Genomic DNA, 15,350 nt, shown 5'->3' with positions numbered 1-15,350 from the left:
AAAGTGCTGATTAGTGTATGTGTGCAAATATAACTGTAAACAGGAATACGAATCCATAATTGAATCCCTAATTTAGTTGTACATGTGTATAGAACTTTTTACATATTTTATACGCTTTAAAAACCCGCAGCAACACGCGAGTATTTATACTGAAGAGCTGAAAATTTTCAGCTCTGAAAATTTTCCCTTTTCTTGGACTTCTCTCTCTGCTCTCTCTGCTCTCTGCTCTCCGCTCTCCGCTCTCTGCTCTCTCTGCTCTCCGCTCTCTGCTCTCTCTGCTCTCCGCTCTCCGCTCTCTGCTGCTACTCAACAACTATCAAAAGCTCCAAAGACTAATAAGTGGAAGTGAAAAACAAAACTCTTCGGGTGTTAATGGCAAAGCAAAAAACCTCTAGACAAGAGTCCTTTTTTTTCGTCCAAAAACGAGGAAGAGACACAATGATGTATCTTTTTTCTTTTCAACAAACATCACCATGTCCTTTTTATCGTTGTTTATTTTTCTTTGACTTTTTTATCTTTATTTTTCTTTGACTAGCCAAAGTGGTTTTTGGCCACTTGACCACTAATCCAGCACATACTTCCTCACATTCTTCGCCACATAATCCCACATACAGCCGCCATTCTGAAACCACGTATATTTGTCTTCATTTCGCACCCACGTGGGTCCCATGAGTTTAGCTTTTAGAAACAGATGATTTGAAACCGGAACCCCTGGCATTTTAGTCCCCTCATTGTATCCACCCGGCAAAATAAGCTCAGAGCAACAATGGCAGAAGCAACAAAGAGGTAGTAGTGTTGTAGTTCTTATGCATCTTTTGATCACATAAAAGAAACCCATTTCTTATTTTCCCTTCTTTTTGTTGGCTTCTTTTGTATTTTGGTCAGGTATGCAATTGTGACAGGGGCAAACAAAGGGGTTGGATTTGGCACAGTTAAGCAGTTGGCTTCAAATGCGATCATGGTGGTGTTAACTGCTAGAGATGAAAAGAGGGGTCTTGAAGCTGTTGAAAATTTGAAAGAGCTTGGCGTCTCCGACCAGGTGGTTTTTCATCAGCTTGACGTAACAGATTCTGCTAGCATCGTTTCCCTTGCAGATTTTGTCAAAACCCAATTCGGGAAACTCGATATCTTGGTAAATCTTTTTGTTTTGAGTTGGGTTGTATTCCTCAGATCAGTAGAGATAATATTGCAATATGTCTGATTTGATACTGATGACACATGTTATAAACTTATAATCCTTTTTTATGTTGAAATACGCATAAAAAAGATGAAAATGTTGGAACTTTTCGACTGTGTAGGTAAACAATGCAGGAATTAATGGAAGCATAGTAAACCCTGAAAGCTTTAGATCAGCTGTAATTGGTAAGGTGAGGTTATATATGTGTATATATATCACATCATAGAAAGGTGATTTTAGACTTTTATGCCATTCTAATTGACGAGAGCAATGATTTTGGATGCAGAAGCCTGATGAAATCAATTGGAGTGAAATATTGATAACACCAAGCTATGAGTTAGCAGAAGAATGCCTTAAAACAAACTATTATGGTCCCAAAAGCGTGACTGCGGCGCTTTTGCCCTTCCTCCAGCTATCTGATTCGCCTAGAATCATTAATGTTTCTTCTGCCGGTGCTAAGCTAATGGTATGAGCAACTTCAGAACTATGCTTCTGTTTTTGCATTCTCTTAACAGAATTAAATTTCCGCTTAGTTGTTAGTGTAATTTAAACAAAATAATTTAGTTAACTTATCTGCCTTACAAAAGATACGGAGAATTCTTTATCCTTAATCTGTTTATCTCTAGTTATTTCATAAATGGGGCTTCTTGAAATGTACAAACAATTAGTCGTTGTTTTCTTTGCTTAATTAAGTATAATGGAGCTCTGCGATTGCATTAGAACATTAACTGAATCCCAGACTAAACGAGAACTCTGGGAATGTTTTAGTTGAAGAATTGTTTTCCGAAAAATGTTTTAATGTATTTAGTTATATGCTGATGCAATTTTTCTGTTTTTTTAAATCAAATTTAAACTCTGCCATCTTTCCTGTTGCTTCAGAATTTTCCAAACGGATGGGCTAAAGAGGTACTCAGTGATGCTAACAGCCTTACAGAAGAGAGAATAGATGCTGTTTTGAGCGAGTTTTTGGAAGACTATAAACAAGGTTTGCTAGGAACCAAAAGCTGGCCTCCTACCTATCCAGCCTATGTAGTCTCGAAAGCAGCCTTGAACGCGTACACTAGAATTCTGGCCAACAAGTATCCAAACATCTACATCAACTGTGTCTGCCCCGGATTTGTCAAGACAGATATGACCTTCAATGCCGGCTTCTTAACCATTGACGAAGGTGCTGAAAACGTTGCCTGGTTGGCCCTACTCCCCAGCGGCGGTCCTACCGGCCTCTACTTCATCAAGAAAGAAATAACACCGTATTAAGATGTGGTGCTAACAGAGGCCCTCTCTGTGTTTAATGAATAATAAGGCTTGATAGTTTATGTACAAGCTTTTGGATTCACAATGTGGCAAGACTATTTGGATGATAGAAATATGAGGGTAGTGTTAAATATGGAGGCCATATCCTATTAGTAGAAATATATGAGGGTAGTGTTAAATATGGAGGCCATATCCTATTAGGAGTGATGCTATTGTTTTATGAAAATGGGCGCCGATCGAAGCAAGTCGTGACCGCCACCCTAAAACAAACAGCCGGCCGACGGGCCTATAGAGGTGAGGTATCAGAAAAGCGTCCAGAAAGATGTGGGGTGTAACATTTTCATCTCTTATGCAACTCTTCCAGAGCTAGCATCCAGAAAGGTAAGCAAAATAACAAGGGGACAATGGATGCTCACCTTAATTTATCTGAGAGTATTACTAGCATATACAAAGTATCTAACTCAAGAAAATAATACAACAACAACAACAAAGCGTTATCCCACTAAGTGGGGTCGGCTATATGAATCCTAGAACGCCATTGCGCTCGGTTCTGTGTCATGATTTCTGTTAGATCCAAGTAGTTCAAATCTTTTCTTGGAGTTTGTTTCCAAGTATTCCTAGGTCTTTCTCTATCCCTTTTGGCCCTGGGCCTTTGTCTCGTATTCACATCTTCTAACCGGAGCGTTTGTAGTCTTCGTTTCACATGTCCAAACCACCTTAACCGATTATCTCTCATCTTATCTTCAATTTCGGCTACTCCTAATTTGCCTCGTGTATCCTCATTCCTAATCTTGTCATTTCTCGTATGCCCACACATCCAACGTAGCATTCTTATCTTCGCGCTACACTCATTTTGTGTACATTTTGATGCTTCACCATCCAACATTTCATGTCATAAAGCATTGCCAGCCTTATTGTCGTTCTATAAAAATTTCCCTTGAGCTTTAGTGGCATACGACGGTCGCACAACACACCGGATACACTCTTTCACTTCATTCATCCAGCTTGTATTCTATGATTGAGGTCGCATAACTCAAGAAAATAATCCCCAAAAATAATCCATATAATTTATTAAATATGTTAGCGTTGCTCCGACTATATTTTAGTTTTAAGAGAGATTTTATCTTAATTGTATGTTTTATTTTTTACTTTTAAATTTCAAATTAATAATTGATCGTATTTATATCTAGTCGTAAGTATAAGAGCACTTTCACCATGTGCTCTAGCCCGAGGGACAGGCGCAGGAATAAGGCCAAAGAGCCTGAGTGATGAAGCCCAGCGTGTGCTGGCGAGCAAGCCCGAGGGAGAGGCCCGTGGAGAGTTGCTAGCCCGAGAGCCTGAAGTGGGTTTGATGTATGGCTGACGTCGCCCTGACTTCAACCACATTTTACGTCAGCCGCTGAGGCCCGCATGCGCAGGCCTTCGTCAGTGACCGTTGGAGGCCACGTGGCGCCTCGGCGTCCGTTGGATCTTAACGGTTATTTGTTTTATAACGTTGGATTTCCAACGATAATAATAATTTTAAAACTTTATTTAATTTCAATCGTTGAATCTGAGATCAATGGTCCACGTTATTCACCTTTATAAATTAAAAAAAAAAAACTGTTTAAAAATCAGAAATCTTACCGTTGTGCCATGTGGCACAATCTGAAGTGTTGGAATTCAAATTTTTTTTAATCTAACCGCAGAGATTAATTAGGTGAATAAAAAAATTTTAAAAATGTAAAAAATTAATAAAAATCTGAAAAAAAAATTTTGAAAAATTAAAAAAAAAAAAAATTGATTTTACTTTTCTATAAATACCTTCTCATTATCTTCTACTTTATACCACTATTTCATATTTTCTCAACTACTTTCAACCACATTCCTATCTTTCTCTCAAAGTTTCAATCTAATTTTTTTCCAACAAAATAACTACTGATGCAGGTACAAATTGGACACTTATTAAAGATGTTGTGTTGTGTACTAGTTGGGTTGAAGTAACTCATGATCCTTTTACGGGTAATGAGATGCAGTTGCGAAAATTGTGGAGTCTTATTCATACCAATATTCTTGAGAAAATTGGTGGGAAAATAACCAAAGAATCGATGTCTAGTAGTTGGAAATTACTTAGCCAATCATTTAGTACGTGGAGAGACACCTTGGCACAAGCTAGTAGTAATCTTTGAAGTGGGCAAAATTTAGCGGATCAGGTAACAATATATTATTTATTTGTTTGTACTATACCCAAATTTACATTATAATTATTTGTTTGTATTATTTATTTGTTAGCTACTTTGGTTATAATTATTTGTTTGTATTGTTTATTTGTTACCTACTTTCATTATAATTATTTCTTCTCCCACATTGTGTAGGAACTTCAAGCACAAGCTTGGTATAATGCCAAAACCAAAAGCAAAAACAAATCATTCAACCGGTGAGAATATTGAAATATTGTCAAAGATTGTCCTAAATTCAAAGTTGTGCATGTCGGTCTAGAAGTTTTCATAAACAGCACCCCTCTACACTCTACATCTGATCATGGCTCGCGTGTTCATGAAGATGATGCAGAAGAAGTGCCTGAAACACCCCCCCTGAACAAGTGTCAGGGTCGACCCGTTATCCAATTAGGCATCAAGGTAAGAAGGCTTCAAAGAGAAAAATGAGTGCTTCCAAGAATGATTATGCAAAGTATATGGAAGAACTTGTTCGCCAAGGTGAATTGACTTTGGCGCAGGAAATGGTGAAATTTGAGGCTGATAAGGCTAGAGAGGAGACAAAAGCTGCAGCTGTTGAGAGAGCATTTCAAGCTAATGAGAGAGAAGGAGAGCTATTTAGGCAAGAAAGGGAACAAGTTAGAGAAGAAAGAATGACTCAACAAGATCGTGACATTATGAACACACCTTTAGAAGGGAAGTCTCCAAATTCTAAATATTTTTAGAAGTCAGAGAAAGTGGACGTGGTGCGAAGGAGGCGTGCAAGAGAAGCGAGAGCAAGAGGAGATGGTCCTAGCACGACAAGAGAAGATCATCCGAGCACCACAAATTGGTTAAGTGATGATGAATAGAGTACTTTTTGTAATTGGAGCCCATAATTTTCCAATCACTTTGGTTTGTAATTTATTATTTATTGAATATAGTACTTTATATTGTTTCCAATTTATTGAATTTAGTACTTTATTTAAAGTGAGAGTAAATTTATTTAATTTGGTAATTTATTTATACTAAGAGAATCTTTATTCAAATGATATAAACACACCAAATAAAATTACATAAACATACCAAATAATAAAAAACTCACTAAATGAACTAAAAAAAACACACCAAATAAAATTAAATGAACACCAAATAAAAACAAACACACTAAATAAACTTAAGTATCTTGAGCTTGTTTCAATTCCCACTATCAAGTCAATTTGCCGGGCATTGTGCATATATGGCCTTTGAAGTGCAATATATCGTTGAATGAGCCTTTCATTGTAACGTCCATAATTTTCTAATGGCTCATGTTGCACGGGTTCTTCGGTGGCGTCATGAGCATAATATATTTGTGTTCTGAAATTGTTCATCATGTCTGGCTCATATTCATCAACGGCATTATAATCATACTCATCTTCCACGATCATGTTGTGAAGAATGATGCACGTCATCATGATGGATTGAAGCAACTTTACATCAAACATTCTGACAACACCCCTGACAATCGCCCATTGAGCTTGGAGGATTCCAAAACAACACTCCACATCCTTCCTGCACCCCTCTTGACAGCTTGCAAAGTGTTTTTCCTTTGCACTTCGCGGACGTGGCACTGTTTTGACAAACGATGACCACCTTGAGTAAATACCGTCTGCTAGGTATTATGGCCCGTCGTACTTATGTCTGTTGACCCATTACGTGACTTTTGGTGCCTTTCCTTACAGGAAATCGTTGAACACTGGGGATTTGGCAAGGACATTGAGGTCATTTTGAGCTCCCGGAGTCCCGAAAAATGCGTGCCAAATCCATGTATCAAAAGATGTCACTGTCTCCAAAATGATACTTTTTGCTCCTTTTCTATGCCCATAAGCGCATTGCCATGCACTTGGATAGCTTTTCCAGGTCCGGTGCATATAGTCGATGCTTCCAATCATCCCAGGAAAACCTCGCATCTCGCCCTTCTTCAGATGCCTTTGCAAGTCTATGTCAGTAGGTTTCCGGAGGTACTATGCGGTGTAGATAGATTTGATTACTCCGTAAAACCTCATCAGGGACTCAAGAATGGTTGATTTCCCCATCCTCGCTATCTCATCCACTTGGTCTGCAGATGCTCCATATGCATGCATCCGTAAGGCAACAGTAATTTTTTGCTTAGGAATGAGACCCTTTGCACCGAAAACATCATTCTTTTGCACAAAGTAAGAATCATGGTTGCAAACAGCAATCATGATTTTGTTGAACAAATATCGTTCCATTCTAAAACGACGTCTAAAGTACGTATCAGAAAATGCACTATTACGAACAAAATAATCATCCAAGAGTTTCATACCTCATCGTTGCCTGCTTCTATCAAGGTTTCCGGAATGGCTAGGCCTGCAGATCTGACCCACAGCTTGGATGACTCGACGGGAATGTGAGGCTCTACCCATTCTTACTTCGTCATCTCTCCTTCTACGCTCTTCATCCTCATCCCTTTCATTTTGGGCCACCTGTAGATTGAACATTCATTTTGATTGGTTAAACGATTCTTTCTCTTGCTGATCGATTTCCCACATCATCCTTGAAGAAGAAGACATTGTAAGAAGGAAGCAGAAACTATGAAGAATGATACATATATATTTTGATTTTGGTGAAAAATGAAGCATAAACTATGAATAATGATAGAGATATTCAGAAAATTGGTGTGAGATTTCTGATGGATGGTGGATTATATGGAGGATTCAGAAAGGATTAGGTTGTAGATAATGCCACATGGTATGTTGTCATTCATTAAAAATCTGATCGAAATCTATCCATAAAGATTGTAAATAGATTGTGACACGTGACGCGACGTGATTAGTTAAAAATCTTATCAGAAATCTATCCTCAACGATTCTAAAAAGGTAACGACACGTGACACGATGACATTGGATAAAAATCTCATCAAAATCCATCACCAATAATTGTCTTTTTGGATAATGACACGTGGCGCAACGAGAACGATTAAAAATCTTATCCAAAATTACAAATTAAACTATTTTGTATTATTTTATAAATAAAAAAATATATTAATATTTTATTACCTATTATCAGGGTTATTCAATGTAGGAATGAAGATGCAAAATGTAGTTACTGTTTATTAAGAACAGTTACTATTCATTGAATGAATTAAATAGTGAATAGCCTGAGGAGCCTTTCCCATGGAACTGCTCTACGTGGAAGGTCTGACTACCGTGGTTGGTAAACTCGATATCATTATTTTACGGTTGCCGGCTCTGGGCAATTCCAAAAGAATAGTACTGTTTTTTTTTTTCTCTTTCCTCACCAACATGTCATCAAAATACCCGTCTCTCTACCCCCCGCCTCGCTTCTTGACTGTACAAAACCCTGCCTAAACAAAAAACGACAAAACTGCTATCGCACACAAAATTGAGTTTTTGTGACAACACCCCTTTAAAATGCTGAAAATAGGCTTCAAAAACCATCGACAATGGCAGAGGCGACGAAGAGGTTCATCTCCTTGTTCTGGAATTTCCCATTAGACTCTCATAGCCACATAAATAACACCTATTTTTTTGGTCAGGTATGCAGTTGTGACAGGGGCAAACAAAGGAATTGGATTTGCAACTGTTGGGCAGTTGGCTTCAAATGGGACCATAGTAGTGTTAACTGCCAGAGATGAGAAGAGAGGTCTTGAAGCTGTTGAAAAATTGAAACAGTTTGGCGTCTCTGATCGCGTGGTTTATCACCAGCTCGACGTAACGGATTCTGCTAGCATTGCTTCCCTTGCAGATTTTGTCAAAACTCAATTTGGAAAACTTGATATTTTGGTAATGATCAAACCCCAAATGCTCGAACTTTTTTTTGGTTAACTTCGTTGACATGACAAAGATGGTAATGCTAGAACTTGTGATCTGTAGGTAAACAATGCAGGAGTTATCGGAAGCATACTAAACGGCGAAGCTTTTAGAGCTATTCCGGGTAAGGTAAGATTAATTCTATATACCAAAACTTTCTCCATCACAAATTATATAAAGACAGTTTGGTTTTGGTATTGCATCATTGAGTTGCTTTTAAAAAGTTTGCTTACGAAGATATATGTGCTTGATATGAAGTTCCTCAAACTTATCGTGTCAAATTGTGTTCTTAAGAAAATCATGCTATATTTAGCAAACCAGTTATGGATCTGGGATTATTAGGGGAAGACGATCCTTGCAATCATTCGGGATAAGTTTTAACTTTCTTCACCGGGATGCAGAAGCTTGAAGATATTGATTGGAGCGAAATAGCAACACCAAACTACGAGTTAGGAGAAAAGTGTCTAGAAACAAACTACCATGGTACGAAAAGAGTGACTGAAGCACTTCTGCCCCTCCTCCAGCTATCCGATTCACCAAGGCTTGTTATTGTTTCTTCTTATGTTGGTCAATTGACGGTATGATATATAAACAACTCGAAAACCATATTTCTTTTTTGGCATTCTCCTAAGAAAATCAAGTTTGCAATGATTGTCAGTATGGTTGAAAACTATGTTCTTACCATTTTTCTACTGATGCTTGCTTAGTTTCCAAAGCGATTTTTGCCTTCTATGAGAATCGGTAGTGAAAGGTCTAATTTTGAGCAATTCTCCACGATGTTTCTATTCGGAAATTAAATTAAAACTGTCCTGTGTTGCATATTGTGTCAGTTTTTTTCAGATGGATGGGCTAAAGGGGTACTGAGTGATGCTGAGAGTCTCACAGAAGAGAGAATAGATGGAGTAGTGAGTGAGTTTTTAGAAGATTTTAAACAAGGTTTGGTAGAAGCCAAAAATTGGCCTCCAATCCTTTCAGCCTACTCAGTCTCGAAAGCAGCCTTGAACGCTTACACCAGAATTCTAGCCAAAAGGTGGCCCAATTTCTGCATCAATTGTGTCTGTCCTGGATTTGTCAAAACAGATATAACCTGCAATTCGGGCATCTTAACCATCGACGAAGGTGCAGAAAGCGTTGTCAGGTTGGCACTACTCCTCAATGGCGGACCTACTGGCCAATACTTCATCCGTAAAGAAGCGACCCCTTATTAAGATGTTGTAAGAACTATTTGAATAAGTGAAAGACAAGGGTTTGCAGTGTTGAATATGAATTCGAGGGACTTTGTGTTGCAAGCGAATTTGAGCGATGACTCTTCTACAAAAGAATAAGTTCTTATAGATATATTACTTGTCCCCTGTATGTGAAGTATGCTGCAAGTTTGAGATTCAGGCGATCAACTTTCTTGCATCCCACGTAATTAAGTGACTTGCATTACAAGTTAGCAACTAATGATTGGGTAAGGGAAATAAAAGATAATCAATAGACGAAAACAAAGCGAGCAGTGCAAAAAGAGAAAACATCTTTTAAGATAGGGGCTTTTATTGCTTGGAGACTTATAAGCCGTGAATAACCGTTTATTGCACCCTTTGTGCGCCGTAAAAGATCAGTTCTGTTGTAAGATACACTACTATGAACCAGAAACAGTGAAGTGAGACATGTTGAGAAGTTTCCTCCTAACTGCAAAAGGGAAAAATTGACTAGTTTATGAGATGGTGATAATACAACCAAAGAAAGAAGTTTCCTACCGAAATGAAAACAAACTGAAAGTGAATGCTAAACTCATTTTTGTCTAGATTAAGGAGATGCTTCAACCACTAGTCACTGCTTCTCAATCAATAGCCAAATTACATAGTGCCCACCATAGTTACTAAATTCGCGGACTATACATGCACTACGTATTTTTCAAAATACACTTCTGTTTTCCTTTCATGTCTTATATGCAATACCAAGTGCTTTCATGATCCAAAAGCACTTATATGCAAGCAGTAGGCTATTAGACGCAATCGTATCATAAATTAAATACACCCCTATCTAAAAGAGGTTAGTAATAGATACTATAGCATATTCCCCAACTCTACAAATAATTTGCTTTAATTAGTGCACTTTTTGAACAGATCTGAAATTAGATCCACAACCTGTAAGTGACCCTCTGTCACAATGGTGAAAATAAGTGTTGTTTTTGTACCACGGCATGAGTTCGAATTCAATAGACTTCCTAATCTAACATCTAATTTAATCTAATATATCTATCGTGTGGCCAAAAATAAAAAATAAATAAATAAATAAACCAGATCCACTACCTCATTCTCTACTCTTGCCTAACCTTTACCCCACCCAACCAAAATTAAGGGCAACGTTATCTCTACGTGCAAATGCAAGATACAGCTCCTACGAAGTTTCTTATTGTATCTCAGTAATTTTTTGTCGAACTTGCGAGTTAAGACTTTAGAATATATAAATGAAAACATCAATAAACTAAATCGTATTGTTTAGTGATGGATTATGATCATCTTCTGAGCTTAGGAGGCTGAGCCTTTTGACTAAACCCATCAAACCGTTAAAATTTGATCCAATGTCTACAACAAGAAATTTTTCTTAAAATTATAGAAATTGTAATTATTGAATCAAATTTTAATAATCCGATAAATTTGCTCAAGAAGGCTTGACAACTAGTACGAAGTTAAGCCAAGACTCAAAAAGTAAATAGTAATATTGTTCTGGGACCCCTTCATATCGCTTTATAATCCCAACTGCTCAAGGTTCCGCCACTGGAAGAAATCTGCTTCCCAATTCTCTGCTCCTCAAACTTCCATTTCATTTCATACATCTCATCTCAACCTACTCTCTCTCTCTCTCTCTCTCTCTCTCTCTCTCTCTCTCTCTCTCACATTACCGCAATTACCGGGTTTGTATTTTCACTTTGTCATTTGCTAATTTACTAATCAATCGCCATTTTCCATTGGTTAGGGCTCATCATCTGCAGAACCCATTGCTCCTGAATCTCAAAGTTTTCTTCTTTCTTCTTTCTTCTTTCCCCTCATTTGGGTGCATATAATTTTGGCTGCTTTTCAGTTTTTAATTACTTATTGGTACTTTTGTTTACAATCTAGGCCATTCGATCAATTGCTTTCTCAAATTATTGTACTTTTAAGCAAAAAAATATTGGGTTTTGGATCTTAATGTTTTTGAACATCTGGGTAATATCTATTTTGCTGTTTTCTACAAGCTCGCTGATTTACTGATGTTCACAGAAACTCAAGAGATTAAATTGTTAATTGAGCATTGTGTATTTGTCAGCAGGAAAATTAGATTTAACTGTAAATGGCTGTTAGGAGGCCTGGTGTGCTTGCCTTGTTTGATGTTGATGGGACTCTGACAGCTCCAAGAAAGGTATACATCTCTGGTTTTTATTTTGTCCTTTTAAATCACTCTTTAATTTTCAGTTGGAATTTTATGTACCGGTTTATCATGTTGGTTATCGATTTGAAAGGCATAATCTTTTTCATTTCTTAATCAGCTTGATAAAATTTTCTAATTGAATGTATTTCGCTCAAATCCCAGGTTGTTACTCCAGAAATGTTGGGGTTTATGAGAGAACTTAGGAAGGTACGTAACCCGTTAGCCTGAAAGTGTACATCTTTGTGAGGTTTGCTAGTTTCTTGTTAATAATCAAAGCCTTGTTGGAGTGCAGGTTGTCACAGTGGGAATTGTGGGAGGATCTGACCTTTCTAAGATAACCGAGCAGCTTGGCAAAACAGGTGTATACTGTTATTTTGTAGAAAGTATATCGAGTAACTCCAAATGTATTCAACACTTAATTTTTGCATATGATACATCAATGCAAGCTTCAGTTGTTGGAGCTCAAGTTTGGATATTTACTCGTTATATAAACACTTATTTAAATTTTGTGCCTGGATGAATTTTGAAATTGTTTTGTTGCATCTGATATTGGCTATTTAGAGTGTCTTAATAACACAATACGCTATGTTGGTGCCCTGTTCCTTTTACATTAACTCTTAGGTGTCCTTCAATGCTAGTTCTTGAGGGACATTGTGGACACATGCTTTATCTTCTGGACTATGTTTATTAACTATGTCCTTGTCTTTGCAGTTATTGATGACCATGATTATGTATTTTCCGAAAATGGTCTTGTGGCTCACAAAGATAGGACGCTGATTGGCACCCAGGTATTATACAGCTTAGTGTGATAATAGAAACAAATTGTCACATTCATAATTTCATAGTGTCCTAATTAAAGGTGATGCTTGAATCAATTACGTGAAAGTTGATTTTCTTATCTAATGGCGAGAGGGATGCTTTCTTGGGGTAAATTTGTGGTCCCCTTCTGGCCCAATATATGGCTGAAAGCAATAAGCAAAGCTAAAATTCTAATGATCAAATACCCTGAATTTGAGCATGCTATATATCGTAAAGATATAAACCTTCTCCTCAAGAAAAAAGAAAAAGAAGAAATGGATAGTTAAGATCAATATTTCCATGTTACAATCTTGTTCTTTGGATCTTTTGAGAGAATTTTTCTTTTGTTCTGTGAAGAAAGTATTTGTGGCTAACGAAAGTAGTAAATTCATCTTATAATGAAGCACTTGTCTGCCGTAGATTTCTTCTGGTCCATATTTATGTTTCACACCATTGTCCTCTATTACAGTTTGAATTTCTTGAACACTAAGTCCAAGTCTGAAATGGCTTTGGCTGGGTTTTAGTATGGGTGCCCAATAACCATGATTTGTTTCTGATAGGACTTCTGACGGAGTTGCGTTATTTTTCTTTGTTTCTACATTTTTTTAAATCTTTCATGTTGTGACAAAAGTTCCAAACTGATGCATTTTGCGTTCTTCATTCTGTAGAGCTTGAAGACATATCTTGGAGAGGACAAACTCAAGGTAAAACCTGTGCTCTGTTGTATGCTATGACTCTCAAATTCCTTATTTGGAAGATATCTTAAGCAATTTCAAGCACAACATACACACAGCACCTTGGAAACTTAATTATGTTGTTCTTGAGATTGATCTGAGACGATTGGCATGCACTTGTGCAGGAATTCATCAACTTTACGCTTCATTATATTGCTGACTTGGACATACCGATAAAGAGGTTAGTGGAGTGGAAGCCTTTGTTAAATCTTAAGCTATCGACAGTAAACTTAAAACTTTTACTTTTAACTTTATAACTGTAGGGGTACATTTATTGAGTTCCGAAGTGGGATGCTTAATGTATCACCAATTGGGAGAAACTGTAGCCAAGAAGAAAGGGATGAATTTGAAAAATATGACAAGGTTAGATACTTGACCTATAAATTTGAATTGTGCCTATATTTTAATTATTAAGTGATATCAATTTATTTTTCGCTTGTATATAACTTGAAAGATGGTAATTCTTTGCAGGTTCAGAATATACGCCCAAAAATGGTTTCCGTCCTTCGTGAGAAGTTTGGTCACCTCAACCTGACATTTTCCATTGGAGGACAGATAAGTTTTGATGTAAGCGATTCTATGTTCATTTATGGTTTAATGATTATTCCATTTATTTATTTTTGCCTGCCTCATTCTTGAACTAGTCCAGTAAAAAGGTGACTAGACTTTTGAAATTGAACGCCAATGGTTTACAATGCTTGAACCAGGTTTTCCCGCAAGGTTGGGACAAGACATACTGCTTGAGATACCTAGATGATTTTCAAGAGATCCATTTCTTTGGTGACAAAACTTACAAGGTTTGTCCATACTTTGATGGCTTAACCCTCTTCTATGTACAACTTCCTTTTCTATGAATTCATGAGTAGCAGTTTGTTCATGTTTTCTGTTTCACATTTATTCTTTTCGATGAAGTTTTCTGATATTCGGGCCCTAAAACTTGTGAGTTCCCTGTTTCCACAGGGAGGAAATGACCACGAAATCTATGAATCTGAAAGAACCGTAGGTCATACAGGTAAGCTCTCGTCCCAGGTTTAAAGTTACTTGTGGCCGATTCTCATTCATTAGAACTTACATACCTAAACAAAAAATATTTACTGAATATGTATATCTGATGATGCTCTACCCTTCTGCAGTTTCCAGCCCCGAAGATACAATCAAGCAGTGCACAGCTCTCTTCCTGAGCCCTTGAGGTGGATCCAACCTTTTGCTTTCGAGCAATATATGCCATTTTTCGAACAAGAAAAGTTAGATGCCATTTGTAATTCTGTATTTGGGAATAAATGTTAAGCAGAAATCTGTAGTATGTAACATTATTATAGACTCAAAATATCTTGGTCGAGAAATTTCGTTTCTGCATTGTAATTTTGTGCTACGACAGTACCACGGATTCCTATTATTTATAAATTGATCTAGTGAAAGGCATTCTTCACTTCCTTTTCAAATTGCTTCTGCTATATGTAATAACGATGGTTTACCTTGTCCCCCTTAAACTTTTGTGGCAGAGGAGGGGGCAACGCTAGAACCGAGTTCTACCGTTTTCACTCCCTACCTACCTTTGCTGCTCGGTTTTTTGTTTGTTTAGTTGCTTGGTTGCCTTGGTGTAGGCTTTCCTTATTCTGTGTTGGCATCTTTGCCTTGGTAATGTTATTCCCAGTTTCTTAAAAAATAAATAAATAAAATAGTTGGTGGAGCAACAAGTTATCAAATTATTCAATTTATACGTTGCACATTACTAATTAATGAACTTGCAAGTAGCAAGCGGTGAATTGTTTTGGTGATAGGTCTTTCCTTTTCAACTCATGCATTCAATACTAATTATAATGTCGCTTCTAATAAATAAACATACGAGAGCAACAAGTTATCAAATTATTCAATTTATACATTTCACATTACTAATTAATCAACTTACAAGTAACAAGCGGTAAATTGTTTTGGTAATAGGTCTTTCCTCTTCAACCCATGCATTCAACACTAATTATAA

General features: G+C 37.1%; 3 protein-coding genes across 7 annotated transcripts; all 3 read left to right on the top strand.

Annotated features, from left to right (window-relative positions):
• Positions 1–156: 156 nt before the first annotated feature.
• LOC137720827 ((+)-neomenthol dehydrogenase) lies at positions 157–2,564 on the top strand. 4 transcript variants are annotated; one of them, XM_068459935.2, is made up of 5 exons: positions 157–786; positions 886–1,132; positions 1,299–1,367; positions 1,464–1,643; positions 2,057–2,564. In XM_068459935.2, exons 1-5 carry the CDS (start codon positions 767–769, stop codon positions 2,432–2,434), a joined length of 894 nt encoding a protein of 297 aa, XP_068316036.2. In that variant the 5' UTR covers positions 157–766; the 3' UTR covers positions 2,435–2,564. The 4 variants fall into 4 exon arrangements, with proteins under 4 accessions (XP_068316036.2, XP_088554189.1, XP_068316037.2 ...); XM_088698063.1 differs by having other exon boundaries at positions 294–786; positions 886–1,039; positions 1,467–1,643; XM_068459936.2 differs by having other exon boundaries at positions 296–786; positions 1,467–1,643.
• A 5,416-nt stretch (positions 2,565–7,980) lies between these two features.
• Positions 7,981–9,788, top strand: LOC148699188 ((+)-neomenthol dehydrogenase-like). The gene is made up of 5 exons (XM_088698054.1): positions 7,981–8,094; positions 8,168–8,414; positions 8,505–8,570; positions 8,843–9,019; positions 9,272–9,788. The coding sequence occupies exons 1-5, from the start codon at positions 8,075–8,077 to the stop codon at positions 9,647–9,649; spliced, it is 888 nt and encodes a 295-aa protein (XP_088554180.1). The 5' UTR covers positions 7,981–8,074; the 3' UTR covers positions 9,650–9,788.
• Positions 9,789–10,915: 1,127 nt separating this feature from the next.
• On the top strand, positions 10,916–14,811 carry LOC137719679 (phosphomannomutase). Of its 2 annotated transcripts, none has more exons than XM_068458723.2 (12): positions 10,916–11,343; positions 11,739–11,828; positions 12,000–12,044; positions 12,130–12,196; positions 12,549–12,625; positions 13,304–13,339; positions 13,495–13,550; positions 13,633–13,732; positions 13,841–13,936; positions 14,077–14,166; positions 14,330–14,381; positions 14,503–14,811. In XM_068458723.2, the coding sequence occupies exons 2-12, from the start codon at positions 11,760–11,762 to the stop codon at positions 14,556–14,558; spliced, it is 744 nt and encodes a 247-aa protein (XP_068314824.2). In that variant the 5' UTR covers positions 10,916–11,343; positions 11,739–11,759; the 3' UTR covers positions 14,559–14,811. The 2 variants fall into 2 exon arrangements, with proteins under 2 accessions (XP_068314824.2, XP_088554178.1); XM_088698052.1 differs by having other exon boundaries at positions 11,206–11,635.
• The last annotated feature ends 539 nt before the right edge of the window (positions 14,812–15,350 follow it).

The sequence above is a fragment of the Pyrus communis genome, chromosome 1 (genome assembly GCF_041283825.1).
Source record: "Pyrus communis isolate YQ-2024b chromosome 1, ASM4128382v1, whole genome shotgun sequence".
In the NCBI taxonomy this organism is placed as follows: domain Eukaryota; kingdom Viridiplantae; phylum Streptophyta; class Magnoliopsida; order Rosales; family Rosaceae; genus Pyrus; species Pyrus communis.
The sequence above is the reverse complement of the archived record's forward strand: the minus strand, read 5'-3'. Positions and strand labels throughout refer to the sequence as shown.